Raw genomic sequence first — 20,194 nt, forward strand, 5'->3', positions numbered from 1 at the left:
TACTATAAGGCGGTATAGTAGTTTAAGTACTATATTAGCCAATTGTAAACACTATATTAGCGCTATTTACTTACTAGAGTATCGAGGGAGCAAAAGCTAATATAGGATATCGAAAGGTAGATGTAGCTCTAGAGCTACTAACGCCCTAAGCCTCCGACGCTACTAGCGCTCTAGCTAAGGCCTAGCGAGCCCTAGAGCGCTATAACGTATACTTAGAAGGTAAAGGCGCTAGTAGAGCGCTTCTTCCCTATACTATAAGCATAGTACAATAGTATCCTTAACTAGGACTAGCCTAAAAGGTCTTTCTATAATACTACACTTATCGACTAGAAGGTCTATAATAGCGAGATTACAAAGATTATAAACTATATAAGATCGAATAAAGCGCCTAGCAAGGACCTTACTAACAAGTTCCTTAAGGCTTATAATAAGGAGGAAAAGCTATTGAAGATGCTTATAATAATTATATATATCTACTTCAAGGTAGAGCACTTCCTATATAAATTCTACGCTATATAGATGTTCTTAGGAGGCTAAAGAAGTCTCTAGAACAATTAAAGGAGATAGGGGTATATCGCCTAATATCGCTACTTAGCGTAGTAGATAAGATTATTAAAGTGGCTATTATAGACTAAGTAATATATATAGCTAAAGTATATAAGCTACTCTTAGAGATATAAATAGGCTTCTAACAATATAGGTTAATAGAGGTAGTGATTTAGATAATAACTAATATAGTAAAGACAGTATAGGCGTATAATGCCTATATATCGCTACTACAACTAGATCTAAAGGGCACCTTTGACTAGGTCAATTAGATCTAGCTAATATATATACTCTAGGAAATTATAGTTCCTAATAAACCACTTACTAGGGCTTCTTCGTACTTAAACGCCGATTGCAAAGGAACCGTTAAGCTAAAATCGAATCCGATAACACGAGCATTCTTAATATACTCGATTACCCCTATCTACGATGTTGTAGAGGGGGCGTAGCGGCTACGTAGGTCGTAGTGGCGATAGCGGTGGTCTAATAGCGAGCGCTATAAGTCGCGACACTATAGCTAATATATACGAGTACCCTAACCGATGTAACTAAAGACTTAGGCTCCCTCCTATAGGAGCTATAAACAATTGGAATATATATACTAAGGACGCTAGCAATAAACGATTAAGGCTTTTATAGGAGTTCTATACCCTAGTGCTATTAGAGATATAGCTATATATATAGGCTACTATATATATATACTACTATAAAGTGTTTTAAGATAAGCTAAACTACCTTTATAATATATATAAGCTATATAAGAGCGTTGACTATATAAAAGAGGAGGTTATATAGATAAAGAGCAAGGTTAGGCTATAAGTAGGCGTTGAAGGTGCTTAGGCGAGGACCTAGGCCTAGGTAGTAGGGTAGGGCATAGCTATAATAGCGATACCTTAGCTATTTAAAGCTATATATAGTATATACTAAAGAAGCTATTTTATAAGCTTATAATTAACTTTAGATAGGCGTCTACAAATATCGTTAATAGAAGCTTAGAGGATATAATCTAGGCAGTTAATATAGCTATAGCTATAATAGGAGCGACTATAGAAGATAGTAGAAGTAGCACTATTATAGTATAGAAGCTACTAAAGAGTAGGAATATAGTAGTTATATTGAAAGAGGATCGCTAGATATAGTTCGTCGACGAAGATAATAAAGTATAGGTTACTACTATATTTAAGGCGACTATAGTACTTAAGCACTATACCTTTATAGTATTAACGAAGGGCGTTCAACTAGCTACTTTAGCGAAGTATAGAGATAACCTCGACTACCTAGTAGTAGACTTAGTAAAGGAGAATAAGGTCTAGATTATATATATAAGGCTATATATACTATAGGGTAGTACTAAGGGCAATTAAGGACTATAGACGATTTATATACTAGTCGAGCTCTATATAGTTAAAGAAGCTATAAGGCTTATCGACTAGGGTGTTTTACTCGACTATACGATCTACCTTTATAAATGTTTTAAAAGCATAGTATATATAATCCTATACTTTAAATATAGGAAATAGAGATATAAGGTAGTATTCTATAAAGAGGAGGAGGTATATTGTCTAGTTTATATCTATATAGCGTATAGCGATAGTAATATTATAAGAGAATAGGAGGCGCAACTCTATAAAGATTGACCTAGCTAGGCACTAGCTAAAGTACATTAACTATAGAGATACCTATATAGCCTTTGATATAGGCTATAAAGTTGTATAGGAATAGTATAGATATATAAGGGAGTAGTTTCTTAACCACCTACTTACGTTCTATATACTCTAACCTTAGGCAATAATAGTAGTAGGGGAAAGTATATAGTATAGAAGCTAGGAAGACAAGTTAGGGGAGTAGCACCTAAAGAAGCGCCTTACTAAGGTAGGCTAGCCTACCAATATCTAGAGGGTAGGACGCTCTAATAGTATAGACCTATTCTAGTTTAGAGTACTCTTATAAACGTTCTAGGGAGCTAGGACGTAAAACAGGAGCATTGTTTATATAATACTCCTATATAATATAAGTATAGAGCTAGCTTTATAGCTTAATATAGTTATAATCGAGGGCCTCTATTCTATACTAAGCGTATAGCTATAATACTAAGAGTACTCTATTAGATTACCAATAGTAGTAGATATCGCTTTAACTAGGCGTTAGAGGAGAGAGAGGAGTTTAACCTAATAGCGATTTAAAAGCTACTAATTTATCTAGCTACGACTCTACCTACCTTGCCCTATAAGCGAAGTAGATAGTATAAAATAATATATAATACTAGTAGAGTAGCACTATATATAAGTAAACGCTTCGACTATATAATATAGTTTACTAAGGCTAGAGAAGACTAGGTAGTAGTAACGTTTAAAAAGGAGGGGTTAGACCCTTTTATAGTATAGTCTATCTACTTGCTTAATTAGGAGCTAGGGTAGTGGTCATTACTCTATACCCTAGTAGAATAGAAGCTAAGAGGGTATAATATACTTATAAACGACTTTAATATCTACTATCTAATATAGGACAAGTACAATAGAACCTCCTAGTTAGTAAATACATTGCTCTAGATCATAGTAGAATAGGAGCTTAAGCTTTATATATCTTATAGTATATCTACTTAGGTCCAATAAGGCAATAGAGATAGTATAATCGACTATATCTAGGCAATATAGGGTAGTAGTACCTAGTAGCTAAGGCTGCTTAACCTAGTGGGCTTAGACTATATACCCTAGGTAGTTAATATACTATTAAGGGGGAGTAGTAGCAAAGCTACTATACTACTAGGCTATAGCTAAGCGCTATTAGACTATAAAAAGTATAAAGCCGAGGTATAGTTCTTTACCTTACTAGGGAAGGTCAATATAGTAGAGCAACTTAAAGATATAGTAGATACTGTAATATATAAGCTAACTAGTATTGTAGATATAGTAACGTTGTACTAGAAGCTTAATTAGGGATCCTATATACTATAGTAGAACCTTGAAGTTAATAAAGCGATATAGGAAGTAAAGAGAGCTAAATATACCTAGCGATTACACTATATAGCGAGCTCCTAAATGTACTACTACAAAGTGGTATAGCAGTTTAAACGCTATGCTAGACGGTTATAGACGCTATATTAGTGCTACTCTTTTGCTAAAGCGTTAAAAGAGTAGAAGCTAATATAGGATATTAAGAGGTAGGTACAACTTCAAAGCTATTAACGCCCTAAGCCTCCGACGTTGCTAGCGCTTTAGCTAGAGCCTAGCAAGCCTTAAAGCGCTATAACGTATACTTAGAAGGCTAAGGCGCTAGTAGGACACTTTTTCCCTATACTATAAGTGTAATATAATAGAGTCCCCAACTAGGACTAGCCTAAAAGGTCTTTTTATAATACTATACCTATTAACTAGAAGGTCTATAATACTAAGATTATAGAGATTATAAGCTATATAGGATCGATTAAAGTGTTTAGCAAGGACCTTTTTACTAATAAGTTCCTTAAAGCCTATAATAAAGAGGGTAAGCTATTATAGTAATTATATATATCTACTTTAAGCTAGAGCACTTTTTATATAGATTCTATACTATATAGGTAGTTGTCTTTAGAAAGCTAGGAAAGTCTCTAGAGTAGTTGATAGAGGTTAAGGTATATTATTTAATATCACTATTTAGTATAGTAGGCAAAATCATTAAAGTAGCTATTATAGACTAGGTAATATATATAGCTAAGGCGTATAAGCTACTCTATAAGATATAGATAGGCTTCTAGCAATATAGGTCTATAAAGGTAGCGATCTAGGTAGTAATCGATACAATAAAGATAGCGTAGGCGTATAGCGCCTACACTTTACTATTGTAATTAAATTTGAAAGGCGCTTTCGACTAGGTTAACTAGGTCTAACTACTATATATACTCTAGGAACTTAGCTTTAAAAGGAAGTTGATTATACTTCTAAAGAGCTACTTCGAGGATTGTATAGTATACCTATAGTTTAATAGAATTATAGCTAAGCCTACAACTCTATAGTAAAGTACGCTATAAGGTTCGCTACTGTCGCTAGCGCTATTTATCCTCTTTATTACCCCCCTATTTTATACTTTTAAGGTATATACTAGGCTCCTAATAGTTGAGTATATAGATAACACTAACCTCCTTACATTTAGATAGGATATACTAGTGTACTACTATATATTAGAATAGAGGTTTACTAAGTATAAGAAATAGGCAATAGAGCAAAGTATATAGTTTAAACTTATAAAGAGTAAGCTTATCTACTTTATAAGGGTATAGCGGCTATATAGAGAGGTCGTCAACATCTTAGGTAAAGGCCAACTAAGGTTTACCCTAGTAGAATTAGCGAGGTTCCTAGGTATATAGCTAGATTATAAGCTCTCCTTCAAAGTATATAGGAAGGTAGTAAAGGCGAAGATAGTTATATAGAAGTTCGCCTTTATAAGGCTTATAGCAAAGACGTATAGGGTATATATCGTATAAGCTTAGAAAATCTATATAAAGGTTATTAAGAATGTCCTTTTATATAGGGTAGCGGTATAGTATACTTTGACACTAGTTGGAGGGACCCTATATAGGATTGTATATAGCTTTAATACAATATAGTTAGGCTACCTTTAGATAGTTATAGACGTATATAAGGCTATATTAGTCTATAACCTTAAGAGTAAGACCTAGGTGCCCTCTATTGATCTATACCTCAACTGCTAAATAGTATATATTAAATAAAGGCTTTAGAGGATAGGGCTTATATAGCTCCTATACAATGTATATACAAAGGTGATATCGAGGCTAAAGAGGAGGCGCTATATATATTACGCCCTAAGGATAGAGCTAGCTATAGAGGTTTCTCTTATAAAATGGAGATAGGTATAGGCTAAAGAATAGCTCCTCTTATATTGCCCTATAGTAGTAGAAGAGGCATAGAGCGGAAATAGCGAAGACGATAGATAGAGGCTCTAAGAGCCTTAGCTTTATATTAATATAGATATAGTTATAATAGAGGAGTAGAAGGTATATAGAGTATTATAGATATACTATATAGACGCTAAGAGGCTAGAGAGGATATACTATAGAGAAGTAGCTAACCTATATAGCCTAGAGCCTCTCGCCTAGATACTATAAGTGTATAAGGACCTTAGTAAAGTATAGAGCTCTCTCCTTATATAGACGTATATAGGAGCTATTAGCTTAAGGCAGTTCCTATTTTAGAAAAAAGTACTAGATATACCTATACCGCTCTACTACTATAGCGAGGTACCTAAGACCGTCGCCTACCTTACAATATACTATAAAGACCTAACAATCACTGTAGAAAGACCTAGCGTCTAGGACTAGTATACGCTATTTATACTACTTAAGAGTAGAAGAGGCATTTAGACATTTATAGGATAGCTAATATATACTAAACGCCTAAGGGAGTACTAGCTAGCGCTTAAACTAAACGTCGAAGGCAAGGTAGAATATAAGGGAGCGACAAAAGGCTCTATAGGCGTACAACTAGCGTATAGTAGCTAGGGCAACGTAGTAGGGGAGCCTCTAGCAGGCGGCTATAGGAACAATAGCGGTATAAGCAAGGAGCGTAGGAGGAAGAAGAGGCGTAGGAAGATTGGCCTTTAGCCGCTCTCTTCGTATATACTACGCGCCTAGCGACTAAGGCACTTGCACTAAGGGCATATTATACAAGCAAGTGGTGTACAACAGGCTATATAGGCCGCTATATCTCTGTTGCTACTAGGCTAGAAAGGTGAGTTCTAGCGAGTTAGAGAGAGGAAAGTAGGGAGGCCCGCCCTACATAGTAGGAACGTAGCATAGGCGCTATGTGTAAGTGGTGTATATAGAGGTGGAGGGACCGCTTGCCCTTAGTAGTGAGGCGCTAAGTGCCTCTTCGGTGTAAGATTAATAATAATAATAATAATATATACTCTAGGAGCTAGGTTTTAAAAGGAAGCTAATTATACTTTTAAAGAGCTACTTCGAGGATTATATAGTATATCTATAGTTTGATAGGGTTATAGCTAAGCTTATAACTCTATAGTAGGGTACACTATAGGGTTCACTGTTATTGTTAACGCTATTTATCCTCTTTATTACCCTTCTATTCTATATTCTCGAGGTATATACTAGGCTCTTAATAGTTAAATATATAGATAACATTAACCTTGTTATATTTAGGTAAAATATACTAGTATACTACTTTATACTAGAGAGGGGGTTCGCTAAGTATAAGAAATAGATAGTAGAGTATAGTATATAGTTTAAACTAGCGAAGAGCGAGCTTATCTACTTTATAAGGGTATAGCGACTATATATAGAGGTTATTAATATCTTAGGCGAGGGCTAGCTAGGGCTTACCCTAGTAGAGTTAATAAGGTTCCTAGATATATAGCTAGACTATAAGCTCTCCTTCAAAGTATATAAGAGGGTAATAGAGGCGAAGATAGCTATATAGAAGTTCGCTCTTATAAAGCTTATAGTAAAGATATATAGGGTATATATCGCTTAAGCTTAGGAGATCTATATAAGGGTTATTAGGAGTATCCTCTTATATAGAGTAGTAGCCTAATATACTTCGATACTAGTTAGAGGGACCCTATATAAGATTATATATAGCTTTAGTATAATATAATCAAGCTACTTCTAGGTAGTAGCTAATATATATAAGGCTATACCAGTTTACAACCTTAAAAGTAAGACCTAGGTACCCCCTATTGAGCTATTCCTTAACTACTAGGCAGTATACGCTAAACAAAGGCTCTAGAAGACAAGGCTTATATAGCTTCTATATAATATATATATAAAGGTAGCGTTAAAGCTAAAGAGGAGGTACTATATACGCTATACCCTAGGACTAGGGCTAGCTATAGGGGAGTCTCCTATAGATTGGAGGTAGATATAGACTAAGGAGTAGCTCCTCTTATACTGCTTTATAGTAGTAGAAGAAGTATAGAGCGAAAGTAATAACGACGACGAATAGAGGCCCTAAGAGCCCTAGCTCTACGTTAATACAAATATAGTTATAGTAGAGGAGTAGAAGGTATATAAAGAGTAATAGATATACTATATCGACGCTAAGAGGCTAGAGAAAGTACACTATAAGGAAGTAGCTAACCTATATAGCTTAGAGCCCCTTACTTAGATATTATCAGAATATAGGGACCTTAGTAGAATATAGAGCTCCCTCTTTATATAAGTATATATAGGAGCTATTGGCCTAAGGTAGTTCCTATTCTGGAAAGGGGTACTAGATATATCTATACTACTATACCGCTATAGCGAAGCGTTTAAGACTGTTATCTACCTTATAATATACTATAGAGACCTAGTAGTCGCTATAGGAAGGCTTAGAGTCTAGGACTAGTATACGCTATTTATACTACTTAGGAGTAGAAGAGGTGTATAGCCACTTATAGGATAGCTAATGTATATAGGGCGTTTATAAGAATACTAGTTTACGTTTAAGCTAAATATCGAGGGCGAGATAGAATATAAGGGCGTTATAGAAAGCTCTATAAGTATATAGCTAGTATATAGTAGCTAGGACAATGTAATAGAGGAGCCTTTTACAAATAGCCCTAGGAGCGATAGTATAGGCAAGAGGTATAGGAAGAGGAAGAGGCGGAGGAAGGTCGGCCTTTAGCTGCCCTCCTAGTATATATAGCGCCTTTAGCGACTAAGGCGCTTATGCTAAAGGTGTATTATATAAGTAAATGGTGTATAAAGGGCTGTATAGGCTACTATATCTCCTATACTACTAAGCTAGAAAGGTGAGTTCTAGCGAGTTAGAGAGGGGAAATCGGGGAGGCCCGCCCTACGTAGTAGGAATATAGTGTAGGCGCTACGTGTAAGTAATATAGATAGAGGTGGAGAGACCGCTTGCCCTTAGTAGCAGGGCGCCTAGAGCCCCTTTGGTATAAGAATAATAATAATAATAATAATAATAATAATAATAATAATAATAATAATAATAATAATAATAATAATAATAATAATAATAATAATAATAATAATAATAATAATAATAATAATAATAATAATAATAATAATAATAATAATAATAATAATAATAATAATAATAATAATAATAATAATAATAATAATAATAATAATAATAATAATAATAATAATAATAATAATAATAATAATAATAATAATAATAATAATAATAATAATAATAATAATAATAATAATAATAATCATAATAATAATAATAATAATAATAATAATAATAATAATAATAATAATAATAATTATAAAGGAGTAGAAGATATATAGGGAGCAATAAATACGATATATAGATATAAAGAGGCTAGAGAGGGTATACTATAGAGAAGTAGCCGACCTATATAGCTTAGAGCCCCCTACCTAGATATTATAGATATATAAAGACCTTAGTAAAGCGTAGAGCTCCCTTTTTATATAAGTATATATAGGTGCTATTGGCCTAAAGCAATTCCTATTCTAGAAAGGAGTCCTAGATACGTCTACGCTACTATACTACTATAGCGAAGCGCCTAAGACCGTTACCTACTTTATAATATATTACAGAGATCTAATAGTCGCTATAGGAAGGCCTAAAGTCTAGGACCAATATATACTATTTACACTACTTAGGAGTAGGAGAGGCGTATAAGCGTTTATAGGGTAGTTGATATATACTAGGCGCCTATAGGAATACCGGCTTACATTTAAGCTAAACATTAAGGGCGAGGTAGGATATAAAAGTATAGCGAAGAGCTTTATAGGCGCATAGTCGGCGTATAGCAACTAGGGCTATACGACAAAGGAGCCTCCTATAGATAACCTTAAAAGCAATAGCGTAGGCAAGAGGCGTAGAAAAAGAAAGAAGTATAGGAAGGTTGGTCTCTAGCTACCCCCTAATGTATATAACCCTTTTAGCGACTAAGGCGTTTACGCTAAGGGCGTACTATATAAGCAAGTAGTGCGCAAAGGGCTATATAGGCTACTATATCTCCAACGCTACTAAGCTAGAAAGGTGAGTTCTAGCGAGTTGGAAAGTAGGAATCGGGGAGGCCTGCCCTATAAAGCGGGAACGTAGTATAGGTGCTATATATAAGTAGTGTAAATAGAGGCGGAGAGACCGCTTGCCCTTAGTAGCGAGGCGCTTAGAGCCCCTTCGGTATAAGATTAATAATAATAATAATAATAATATACTAGTGGTCCTCTTTATTAGCTAAGTAGCTCTCTAAATACGATACTGCTATATCCTAGAAGATTAAAGAGACAATATACACTCTATATAAAGGATTTATTCCCCTAGCCTTAGAGCTACCTACTCCTAGGGAGCGTACTTATCGCAACGTTATTATTGGCTAGGAGGATCCCAACGATAAACAACTAGGCGATAAGCTATTTTTCGAAGATGCCTAGAGCGACTCTAAGGAAGTAGAAGATATTTTAAACCTACTAGAGTATATTAAGGTCGATACTAATTGGCTTTACATTAAGTAGCTTGGTTAGACTATTAGTAAATATATTATTCTCCTCTAGGATACTGTTAATATAGTTAATAACCTTTAGGCCGATGTTGCTAAGATTTAACTTATTTTCAAGAGGCTAACAATCTATTATAAGCGTTTAGAATACTTGCCTAAGGCTATTAATCGCCTTTAAGTAGCTATCGCTAACAATAAGAAGGCTATATAATAGGCTTAGCGCTAAGAAGAGCTCTTTGCCTAGTATATATATAATACCCCCACCTAGATGCTGCAGATGCACAAGGACCTTAGCAAGGTATAGAGCTCTCTCCTTACACAGGTATATATAGGAGCTATTAGCTTAAGGTAGTTCCTATTCTAGAAAGGTATACTAGATACACCTACGCTGCTTTACCATTGTAGCGAGGCGCCTAAGACCGTCGCCTACCTCGTGATACGCTATAAGGACCTAGCGGTTACTATAGAAAGGCCTAGCATCTAGGACCAGTATATACTACTTATGCTACTTAGGAGTAGGAGGGGCGTTTAAGCGCTTATAGGATAGCTAATATATACTAGGCGCCTATAGGAGTACTAGCTAGCGTTTAAACTGAATATCAAAGGCGAAGTAGGATATAAGGGAGCGATAGAAAGCTCTATAGGCGTATAGCCGGTATATAGTAGCTAAGGTGGCGTAGTGGGGGAGCCTCTAGCAAATAGCTACGAGGATAGTAATATAAGTAGGGGGTATAAGAGGAAGAAGAGGCGTAGAAAGGTCAGTCTCTAGCCACTCTCCTTATATATATTGTACGCTTAGCGACTAAGGTGCTTATACTAGGGGCGTATTGTATAAGTAAATAGCGTATAACGAGCTATATAGGCCGCTATATCTCTGTCGCTACTAGGCTAGAAAGGTGAGTTTTAGCAAGTTTAAGAGAGGAAATCGGGGAAGCCCACCTTATATAGCGAGAACATAGTATAGGCGTTGCATATAAGTGGTATATATAGAGGTAGAGAGACCGCTTGCCCTTAGTAGCAAAGTACTAAGTGCCTTTTCGGTATAAGATTAATAATATATATAATACTGACAATCGACTAGGTAGAATCAATGACACTATTGCCTAGTTAGCTACTAAGGGCTTGTTAGCTACTCCTATATTAGCTAAAGAGCCTTAGTTAGCTACTCCTATATTGACTATAGGGCTATAGCTATATGCCCCTTTGATCTAGAGCCACTGCTTAGTAGCAACTGTAGCCTCCCTATATAAAAGACTTCGCCTACTTCCCCTAGCTAGACCTATATAGCCTCGTCTATAGACCGTCTTTCCTATTCCCTTAGAGGGCGTCGACATTGGTATAGCTTATAACCTAGCTATAAGCACGCTACCTACACGCTAGGCCCCTATTACACACCTCAACAACCTATGTTTAGGCGACTACCGCTAGGCTATATCTCTAAATAGCGACCCTCACTAGGCCGAGTCGCTATTAGACAGCCTACGCTAGGCTACGTTGCTTTATAGTTTATAGTAGCCTACGTTAGACTATACTACGTCTTAGCGGCTGCCACTAGGCCGAGTCGCCTTTTAAGTAGCCTCCTAGCGCTAGTAGCTAAGATCCTAGCGACCTAAACGACTTAGATAATAACGATGGTAGGCGTTGTCTAAATAACCGCCTACCCTTTCTACTTTATCCTCTAAACTATAGTTACTAAGAGTATTTCTATAATACTATAGATACTAGAGGTAGCTAATACGCTTCTACCTTTAAGATTAAGCACAATGACTAACACTTTTAATCCTAGCTACAAGGACCTTAACAATATAGGTATTGTTATAGATAGTAAGAATATAATTTTTACTAATATCTATTACTTTATCTAGCGTTCATCTACCTTTTTAGAAGACTTCGACACTAGCTATAACATAGCTTAGTAAATCCTATACCTCCTACCTATAGTTCTCGTTAGCTAGGCCCTCCTTTAGTAGAATAGCGAAGTCACTATATAGGAGCGTTTATAGTAGCGCTAAGCTAGCTTATATATAGTCTTTGATTAATTAGTAGAGCGTTTTACAATAGATTACTAAATGGCTATTAATAAGTTTAACCAAGGACGGTTAACTATTAGGTATATTATAGAGAACCCCAATGCCCTAATAAACTTCTTTTAGTAGTAGGCTAGATCAATTATAACAATTCTAATCAGTACAACGCTATAGGCACTATTTATAATCGATTAAACTCGACTATTATATCTTTTCTTTTATAGCCAAAGACGAAGTATACTTTAATATATTATATATATAAGATTATAGAAGTATAGCCTATATTTGTTACTATAGCTTGCGATAAGTTCCTAGAGTTGAAGAAGTCTTTGCTTACTAATAAGTCTATTACTTTTAGTAATACTAAGTCTAATAAGAAGCTTTCTAGATATATTGATCGCTATAACGATAACTACTATAACTGAGATTGCGACTAAGGCGGCAAGTACCGCCTAGATAACTGTGATTCTAAGCGTGACGATCGAGCCTAAGACTAAGTGTACTTTATCGACAACGCCAATTCGAAGACGTTATCCGATTTAGAAGCTAACGACGATACTAATACTAATTGTAAGTTATCCGCTTCTAGTAGTACTAATAAGTCGGATATCGCCTATATAGCTTATAATTTAAAGCTAATCTATTATAAGTGCTATTAGACTTAAGACTGTTTCTACTACTAATATATATATCTATATCTATATTAAGACAATTAGAGCGTCGAGAGAGCAGAAGCTGATGTAGAATATCGAGAGGTGGGCACGACTTCGAAGCCACCAACGCCCTAAGCCTCTAGCGTTGCCAACGCTCCGGCTAGGGCCTGGCGAGCCCTAGAGCGCGGTGACGTATACCCAGAAGGCTAAGGCGCTAGTAGGGCGCTTCTTTCCCGCGCTATAGGCGTAGTACAATAGTATCCCCGACTGAGACTAGCTTAAAAGGTCTTTTCGCAATATTACGCCTATCAACTAGGAGGTCTACAGAGCCGAAATTATAGAGATTATTAAGCTATATAGGATTAAACAAAGCGCCTAGTAAAGACCTCTTTACCAACAAGTTCCTTAAGGCCTATAACAAAGAGGGTAAGCTATCGAAGGTACTTATAGCAATTATATACGCCTATTTTAAGCTAGAGCACTTTCTACGTAGATTCTACGCTATATAGGTAGTCGTCCTTAGGAAGCTAGGGAAGTCTCTAAAACAACTAACGGAGGTAGGGGTATACCGTCTAATATCGCTACTTAGCACGATAGGTAAGATTATCAAGGCGGCTATCGTAGACCGAGTAATATATATAGCTAAAGCGTATAAGCTACTCCTAGAGATGTAGATAGGCTTCTAGTAATATAGGTCTATAGAGGTAGCAATCTAGATAGTAACTAATATAGTGAAGATAGTATAGACGTATAACGTCTATACTTTGCTATTACAACTAGACTTAAAAGGCGCTTTCGACTAGGTCGACTAGATCTAGCTACTATATATACTCTAGGAACTAGGCTTTGAAAGGAAGCTAATTATACTCCTAAAGAGCTACTTCGAGGATTATATAGCGCGCCTATAGTTCGATAGGATTATAGCTAAGCCTATAACTTTATAACAAAGTATATTATAGAGCTTACTACTATCGCCAACGCTATTTATCCTCTTTATTACCCCCTTGTTCTATACTTTTGAAGTATATACTAGGCTCCTAATAGTCAGGTATATAGATAATACTAATCTTCTTACGTTTAGATAAGATATGCTAGTATACTACTGTATATTAGAGAAAGGGTTTACTAAATATAAGAAATAGGCTATAGAACAAGGGATATAGTTTAAACTAGCGAAGAGCAAGCTTATCTACTTTACAAAGGTATAGCAACTATATATAGAGGTTGTCAATATCCTTAGTAAAAGTTAGCTAGGACTTATATCTATAGAGTTAGCAAGGTTCCTAGGTATATAGCTAGACTATAAGCTCTTGTTTTAAATATATAGGAAGGTGGTTAAAGCTAAGATAGCTATATAGAAGTTTACCTTTATAAGACTTATAGTAAAGATATATAGGGTATATATTATATAAGTTTAGAAGATCTATATAAAGGTTATTAGGAACGTCCTTTTATATAGGGTAGTAGCGTAGTATACTTTAACGCTAATTAGAAGGACTCTCTATAGAATTGTATATAGCTTTAATATAATATAGTCGGGTTGCCTCTAGGTAGTTACTAACGTATATAAAGCTATACTAGTCTATAACCTAGAAAGTAAAACCTAGGTACCCCCTATCGATCTATACCTTAACCGCTAAGCAATGTATACCGAATAGAGGCTCTAGAAAACTAGGCTTATATAGCTTCTATACAATGTCTATATAAAAGTAGCGTCAAGGTTAAAGAAGTAGCACCGTATATACTATACCCTAGTGGTAGGACTAGCTATAAGGGAGTCTTCTATAGAGTAGAGGCAACTATAGGCTAAGGACTAGCTCCTTATATATCGCCTAGCGATAGTAGTAGAGGTATAGGACGAGAGCGACAAAGACAACGATTAGAGACCCTAGGAGCTATAGCTATATATCAACGTAGATATTACTATAGTAGAGGAGTAGAAAGTATATAGAGAGATATAGATATACTATATAGACGCTAGGAGGCTAGAGAGGGCGCGCTATAGAGAAATAGTAGACCTATACAACTTAGAGCCTTCTACCTAGGTGCTATAGGTATATAAGGATCTTAGCAAAGTGTAGAGCTCCCTCCTTATATAGGCGTATATTAGAGCTATTGGCCTTAGGCAGTTCCTATTCTAAAAAGGGGTACTAGATATACTTATACCGCTTTACTACTATAGCAAGGTACCTAAGACTATCGTCTACTTTGTAATATACTATAAGGACCCTATAGTTATTATAGGAAGGCCCTATATCTAAAACTAGTATATACTATTTATACTACTTAGGAGTAGGAGAGACGCCTAAAGGATTATAGGATAGCTAATATACATTAGGCGCCTATAAGAGTACTAGCTAGCGCTCGAGCTAAATGTCGAAGGCGAGGCAGGATATAAAGGAGTGGTAGAGAGCACTATAGGTATATAGTAAGGGCGTAGTAGCTAGGACAGTGTAGTAGAGGAGCCTCTAGAGGCTAGCTACAAGAACTTAAATATAGCTAAGAGGCGTAAGAAGAGGAGGAAAAGGCGTAGGAAGGTTGGCCTCTAGCCGGTCCTCGTAAGTATACAACGTACCTAGCGGCTATAGTACCCGCACTAGGAGCGCATCGTATATATAAGTAGTATACAACGGGCTACGTAGGCCGCTATATCTCCGTCGCTACTAGGCTAGAAAGGTAAGTTCTAGCGAGTTGGAGAGAAGGAATTAGGGAGGCCCGCCCTATATAGTAGGAACGTAGTGTAGGCGCTACACGTAAGTGGTGTATATAGAGGTAGAGGGACCACTTGCCCTTAGTGGCGAGGCACTAAGTGCCTCTTCGGTATAAGATTAATAATAATAATAATAATAATATTAAGACAATTGTTCCTAAGAGCGTTTACTACTATTGAGCCAATTAGGCTAACCTAGGCTAGTGAACCTACAGATATTGTAATAGCCTATTTAATTCTTAGAACTAGCTCTTTAAGTATTTAAAGACTTATTTAGTAGCTACTTCTAGTACTATTAAATGCTTAGAGTATATAATCGCTATCGCTGAAAACACTTTGGAGGATGATATCCTATTTATTAAGGGCTCTAGTCTAGCTATAGACTTCGCTATTGATTTAGAAGTACGAGAGGCCCCTAAAACGGCTAACCTAAGTATTAATAGCCTATATAGTGCTTATATCTACTTGTGTGTTAAGGCCTATGCTCAACCTAACTATAAAGACTTAGAAGTTTACCTTGATCTAGGTACTAGCTGTTCGATTATCGATAAGAGCTTCTTAAGTACTTTTAAATACTTGATTGAACGTTGTACTAGCTATATTTGTAGTATTGGAAAGACCTTGCCTACTTAGTAGGCGACCTTTGTCATTTACCTATTAGGCGTCACTACTATTGGCCTAGTACTCTTTAAGTTTACTTAGTCTGCCTAGATAGTAGATAAGCTACCTACCAACCTTTTGTTAGGAGCCGACTTCCTAGATCTATATAAGGCCTCTATCGATTATAGTATAAAGATCGCTAGCCTATATAGTATCCTAGGAGGATTTAATATACTATTTACTATATATACTTAGACGTTTCCTTGTATATATAAGGTTAAAACTATATACGTTGTCACTTTGTAGCCTAAGTAGGAAGTGTACATCGCTATAGAATTAAGCCTCTTTCAATAGACTGGTCTATAGTGTTCAATGCTCGCTATCCTATTGCACTAAACGTTGTTATCAACGCTAAGACACCTAAGGTAGTAGCTCTAAAGAACCTAACTAAGGGAGTTTTTACTGTTTTAAAGCGCTACTCTATTAGCTAAATTAAAGATACTAATAATAGTAGCTATATCGCTTGTTCTTAAGAGATAGCCTTTATAGCGCTAACTATAGCGATTGCTTTAATAGCAATAGCATCTACCGCTATAAACCCTAGTTTAGTCTAGACCGCTATTTAGTACATTAGCCCTAGCGTATCTACTAAATTCGATATTAGCAGCCTAGTTTATACTATTCTAGGAGATTTAATACAATTTATAAGCGATATTTCATCTTAAATTCTAGTACCTTCTCGAGATTCGCTAGAGGTATCGACGCCTTATAGCGATATAGTATATCAACTAGCTATTTTATCCAAATTAGGACCTGCATTATACTAATTAGTGCACCTACTAGGCTAGCTAGCCTAGCCTATATTACGCTAATCGATCTAGGATCCTAGTATTGAAGGCTATATTAATAGGTATAATTCGAGCCCTGCGTCTACGAGCCTAGATTATACTAATAGGCGCAATACGCCTCTAGCGCTAGAGACTGATAGTTATACCAATAGGCGTAATTCTAGCTTAGATTTATAGTCTAATAACTATAAGCCTATAGTGCTAGAGAAGTACTTAACTTTAGGCTTGAAGATACCTACTAACTTACTAGAGATATTTAGTTTAGAGGGCGTATATATATATACCTAGGATCGAGAACTAGTATAGCGATTTGTTGATATCGTCAAGCGCTACCTTCACCTATAGAAGGATAAAGGCTAAGTCGTCTAAGATAAGGAGGATATAATACAAGTACCTCTTATAGAAGGCTAGCAATATTAGAAGATTCGTGTCCGCTAATACCCTCTAAACGTCTATAATCGCGAAGTCCTTAACACTACGTTCAACGAACTATATTAATAGAAGCGCTTTAAATAGGCGATAAAGGCTACTCCTTTCATATACTTAATATTTGTCGTTTAGCGTACTTTATATAGTAAAATCAAAGGTTATATAGTTATTGATCTATATACTTTCAACAAGGTTATAGTATTTGACAACTACCTTCTACCTTTATAATTGGACATTATTATATACCTATAAGGCAAGAAGTTTATTACTACAATTGACGCTATATCTTTTTTCTATCAATTTAATATATATCCCCTATACTATAACCGCTTTACCTTGATTAGCCTTTACAGATTAGAATAGCTAAAAGTATACCTAATAGGCTACTATAATACTTCTATATATATCTAGCGCTTTATAGATTAGTTGCTTCGCCTCTACGCCTCTTTCGTCTATATATTTATCGACAATATTATTATCTTTAGCGATATTGTAGATAAGTATACTAAGTACCTAGAAACTATCTTTAACCTCTTTAAGAAGAACAACATCTCTATCGCTCTAGCTAAATCGTATATTGTATACCCTAGTATAGAGCTACTTAGTTTCTATATTAATAGATTTGGACTTACTAATATAGAGTACTATATTACTACCTTTAGGAACTTTGCCTTTCTAAACAACCTCTTTGCCTTAGAGCAGTATATTAGTGTATTTAGATTTTTACGCTATCTGATCCTATACTACGCCTAGCTTATTAAGCTGCTCTAGAACTATAAGACTACCCTGCTTATAAAAGGCTAAGCAACTAGCTAAGTAGAAAATAGTAACCCTAGTAAACACGCTACCTATTGCGCTAAGACTTCCTTCGAGCCGACACTAGCTAAGAAAGCCTCCTTTAAAGCTATTTAGTATACTATCTATAAGCTAGATCCGACTATTCTATTATACTTCGACCCTAATAAGACTCTCTTTTTATAGATCGACGGTTACTTAGAGTATAGCTTTAGCGTTATAGCGTTCTACCTTGTCGATAGCTATAAATAGAAGCTTAGAACTGTTATTCTATTAACCTAGGTTCAGCTTATTATATGTCTAAGCTAGTGCTTTACTAAGGAGGAACTCTAGTATAGACCTTCTAAATAGGAAGTCGCTTACCTTGTTTAAGCAATTAAGAAATTATATACTACGATCTACTCGTTATATAAGCTAGTTGTCGTCCTTATAGACTAGACCTTTATAAAAGGCATTGTTAAATAGACTATCTTAGATATATTATCTATTAAGTAAGCCAACTATAGGCTTATCAACGCCTCTATTTACTTTTCGCAATATAACCTAGAGATCTACTATCTCTTAGGCTAGCTAAACCTTATACCTAATGCACTTAGCTGTCTTAAAGCTCTATAGGACAACCTAAACTGTAAGAATAACTCTAGTGACAACGACGTAGTCCTAGACAATATTTGGTTCGCCTTTATAGAAGCGAAGTTGGATAATAATCTATAAGCTCGATTTATAGCTATATACTTTTATAATGTTAAGTATATTGCTATTATCAAGGACCGTACTATCGAATTGGCTACTAAGAGTAGTAGTAAGGTTTTTTCTTGACCTAGGCTCCTATTTATCCTTATAGATAGCCTTCTTTATAATATTTAGCCTAATAGATTATACTCACTTTATATACTTTATAGTATAATTTAGACTATCTTAGAAGCTACCTACGATAAGAAGTACCACTTTAGTATAGAGCAGATATTATATAACTTATAAGGTATATTAATAGCCTATAAGACCTATAATATTAAAAAGTATATTAAATTATACCTAAAGTACTAAGTTAATATAATAGACTATTGCTTTAAACTAGGTAACTATTAACCGATTTGACTATCCAATACTCTACTAATATATATTATCACTATCGATTTTATTCTAGGCCTACTAAAGGTCTAGGCCGCTAGTTCTCTTTAGCAGCTTCCTAATTATAACTACTTTAATAGCTTACTTATAGTATTTTATAAGTTATCGAAGTATACCCTTTTTATTCTTAGTAATTCTAGCTATTTAGCTTAGGAATAGAGGTATATTCTAATCTACTAACTGCTTTTTAGCGACTAGGGTATACCTATTATAATTATCTTCGACTATAATTACAAGTTTACTTTTAACCTTTGGCAAAGCGTCTAGAAGGCTCTATACCTATTATAATTATCTTCGACTATAATTACAAGTTTACTTTTAACCTTTGGCAAAGCGTCTAGAAGGCTCTAAGTACTAAGCTACTAATAACGATATCCTACTACCTATAAGCGGACGGCCTTTTAGAATATAAGAATTAGATTATAGAAATTACAATTCGCTTCTATATATTTAAACGCCCTAAAGGCAATTAGCTAAACGTTGTTATACCTCTACAATAGTACTTTAACAATGTTTATACTAAAGCTATTAAATCTTCGCTTTATAAGTAGCTTTTCAGCTTTAAACTTCTTAGACCTTTAGAAGCTTTTACCAACTAGGCTACTATTAAGCTAGCTACTATTCTAGCTTTATAAGATGCTCTATATTGAGATAGTTGAGTATAGACTTTGTAGTAGTATATACTAAGCGCTATTACGATAGTAAACACTGTAATATCGAATTCTAAGTAGGCAACAAAGTTTATTTACGCCTATACTATAGTTACTATCTCTTAGGCAACCTATCCTAGAAGTATTTACAATAGCGCGCTAAGCCTTTTCTAATTAAGCGTTGCGTTAGGCGCCTAGTATATAAACTAGATTGGCGAAAAGCTCCGCGAGTGCGCGGCAAGAGCGTGGCAGCTAGGACGACGCGGCAGGGGAGCCTCTAGTGGCTAGCCACGAGAACTAGGGCATAGGCGAGAGGCGCAAAAGGAAGAGGAAGAGGCGTAGAAAGGTCGGCCTCTAGCCGCTCCCCTCGAGC

At 35.5% G+C, this 20,194-nt stretch overlaps 1 protein-coding gene across 1 annotated transcript; it reads left to right on the forward strand.

The window, feature by feature from the left end:
• Positions 1-17,695: 17,695 nt before the first annotated feature.
• On the forward strand, positions 17,696-17,998 carry THITE_2037951 (uncharacterized protein; the record flags this gene model as incomplete). Its single annotated transcript, XM_003650790.1, has 1 exon — positions 17,696-17,998. A coding segment is annotated over one exon (303 nt), but the record flags the coding sequence as incomplete, so codon positions are not given.
• Positions 17,999-20,194: the final 2,196 nt, after the last annotated feature.

Source organism: Thermothielavioides terrestris, chromosome 1, assembly GCF_000226115.1.
Source record: "Thermothielavioides terrestris NRRL 8126 chromosome 1, complete sequence".
Classification (NCBI taxonomy): domain Eukaryota; kingdom Fungi; phylum Ascomycota; class Sordariomycetes; order Sordariales; family Chaetomiaceae; genus Thermothielavioides; species Thermothielavioides terrestris.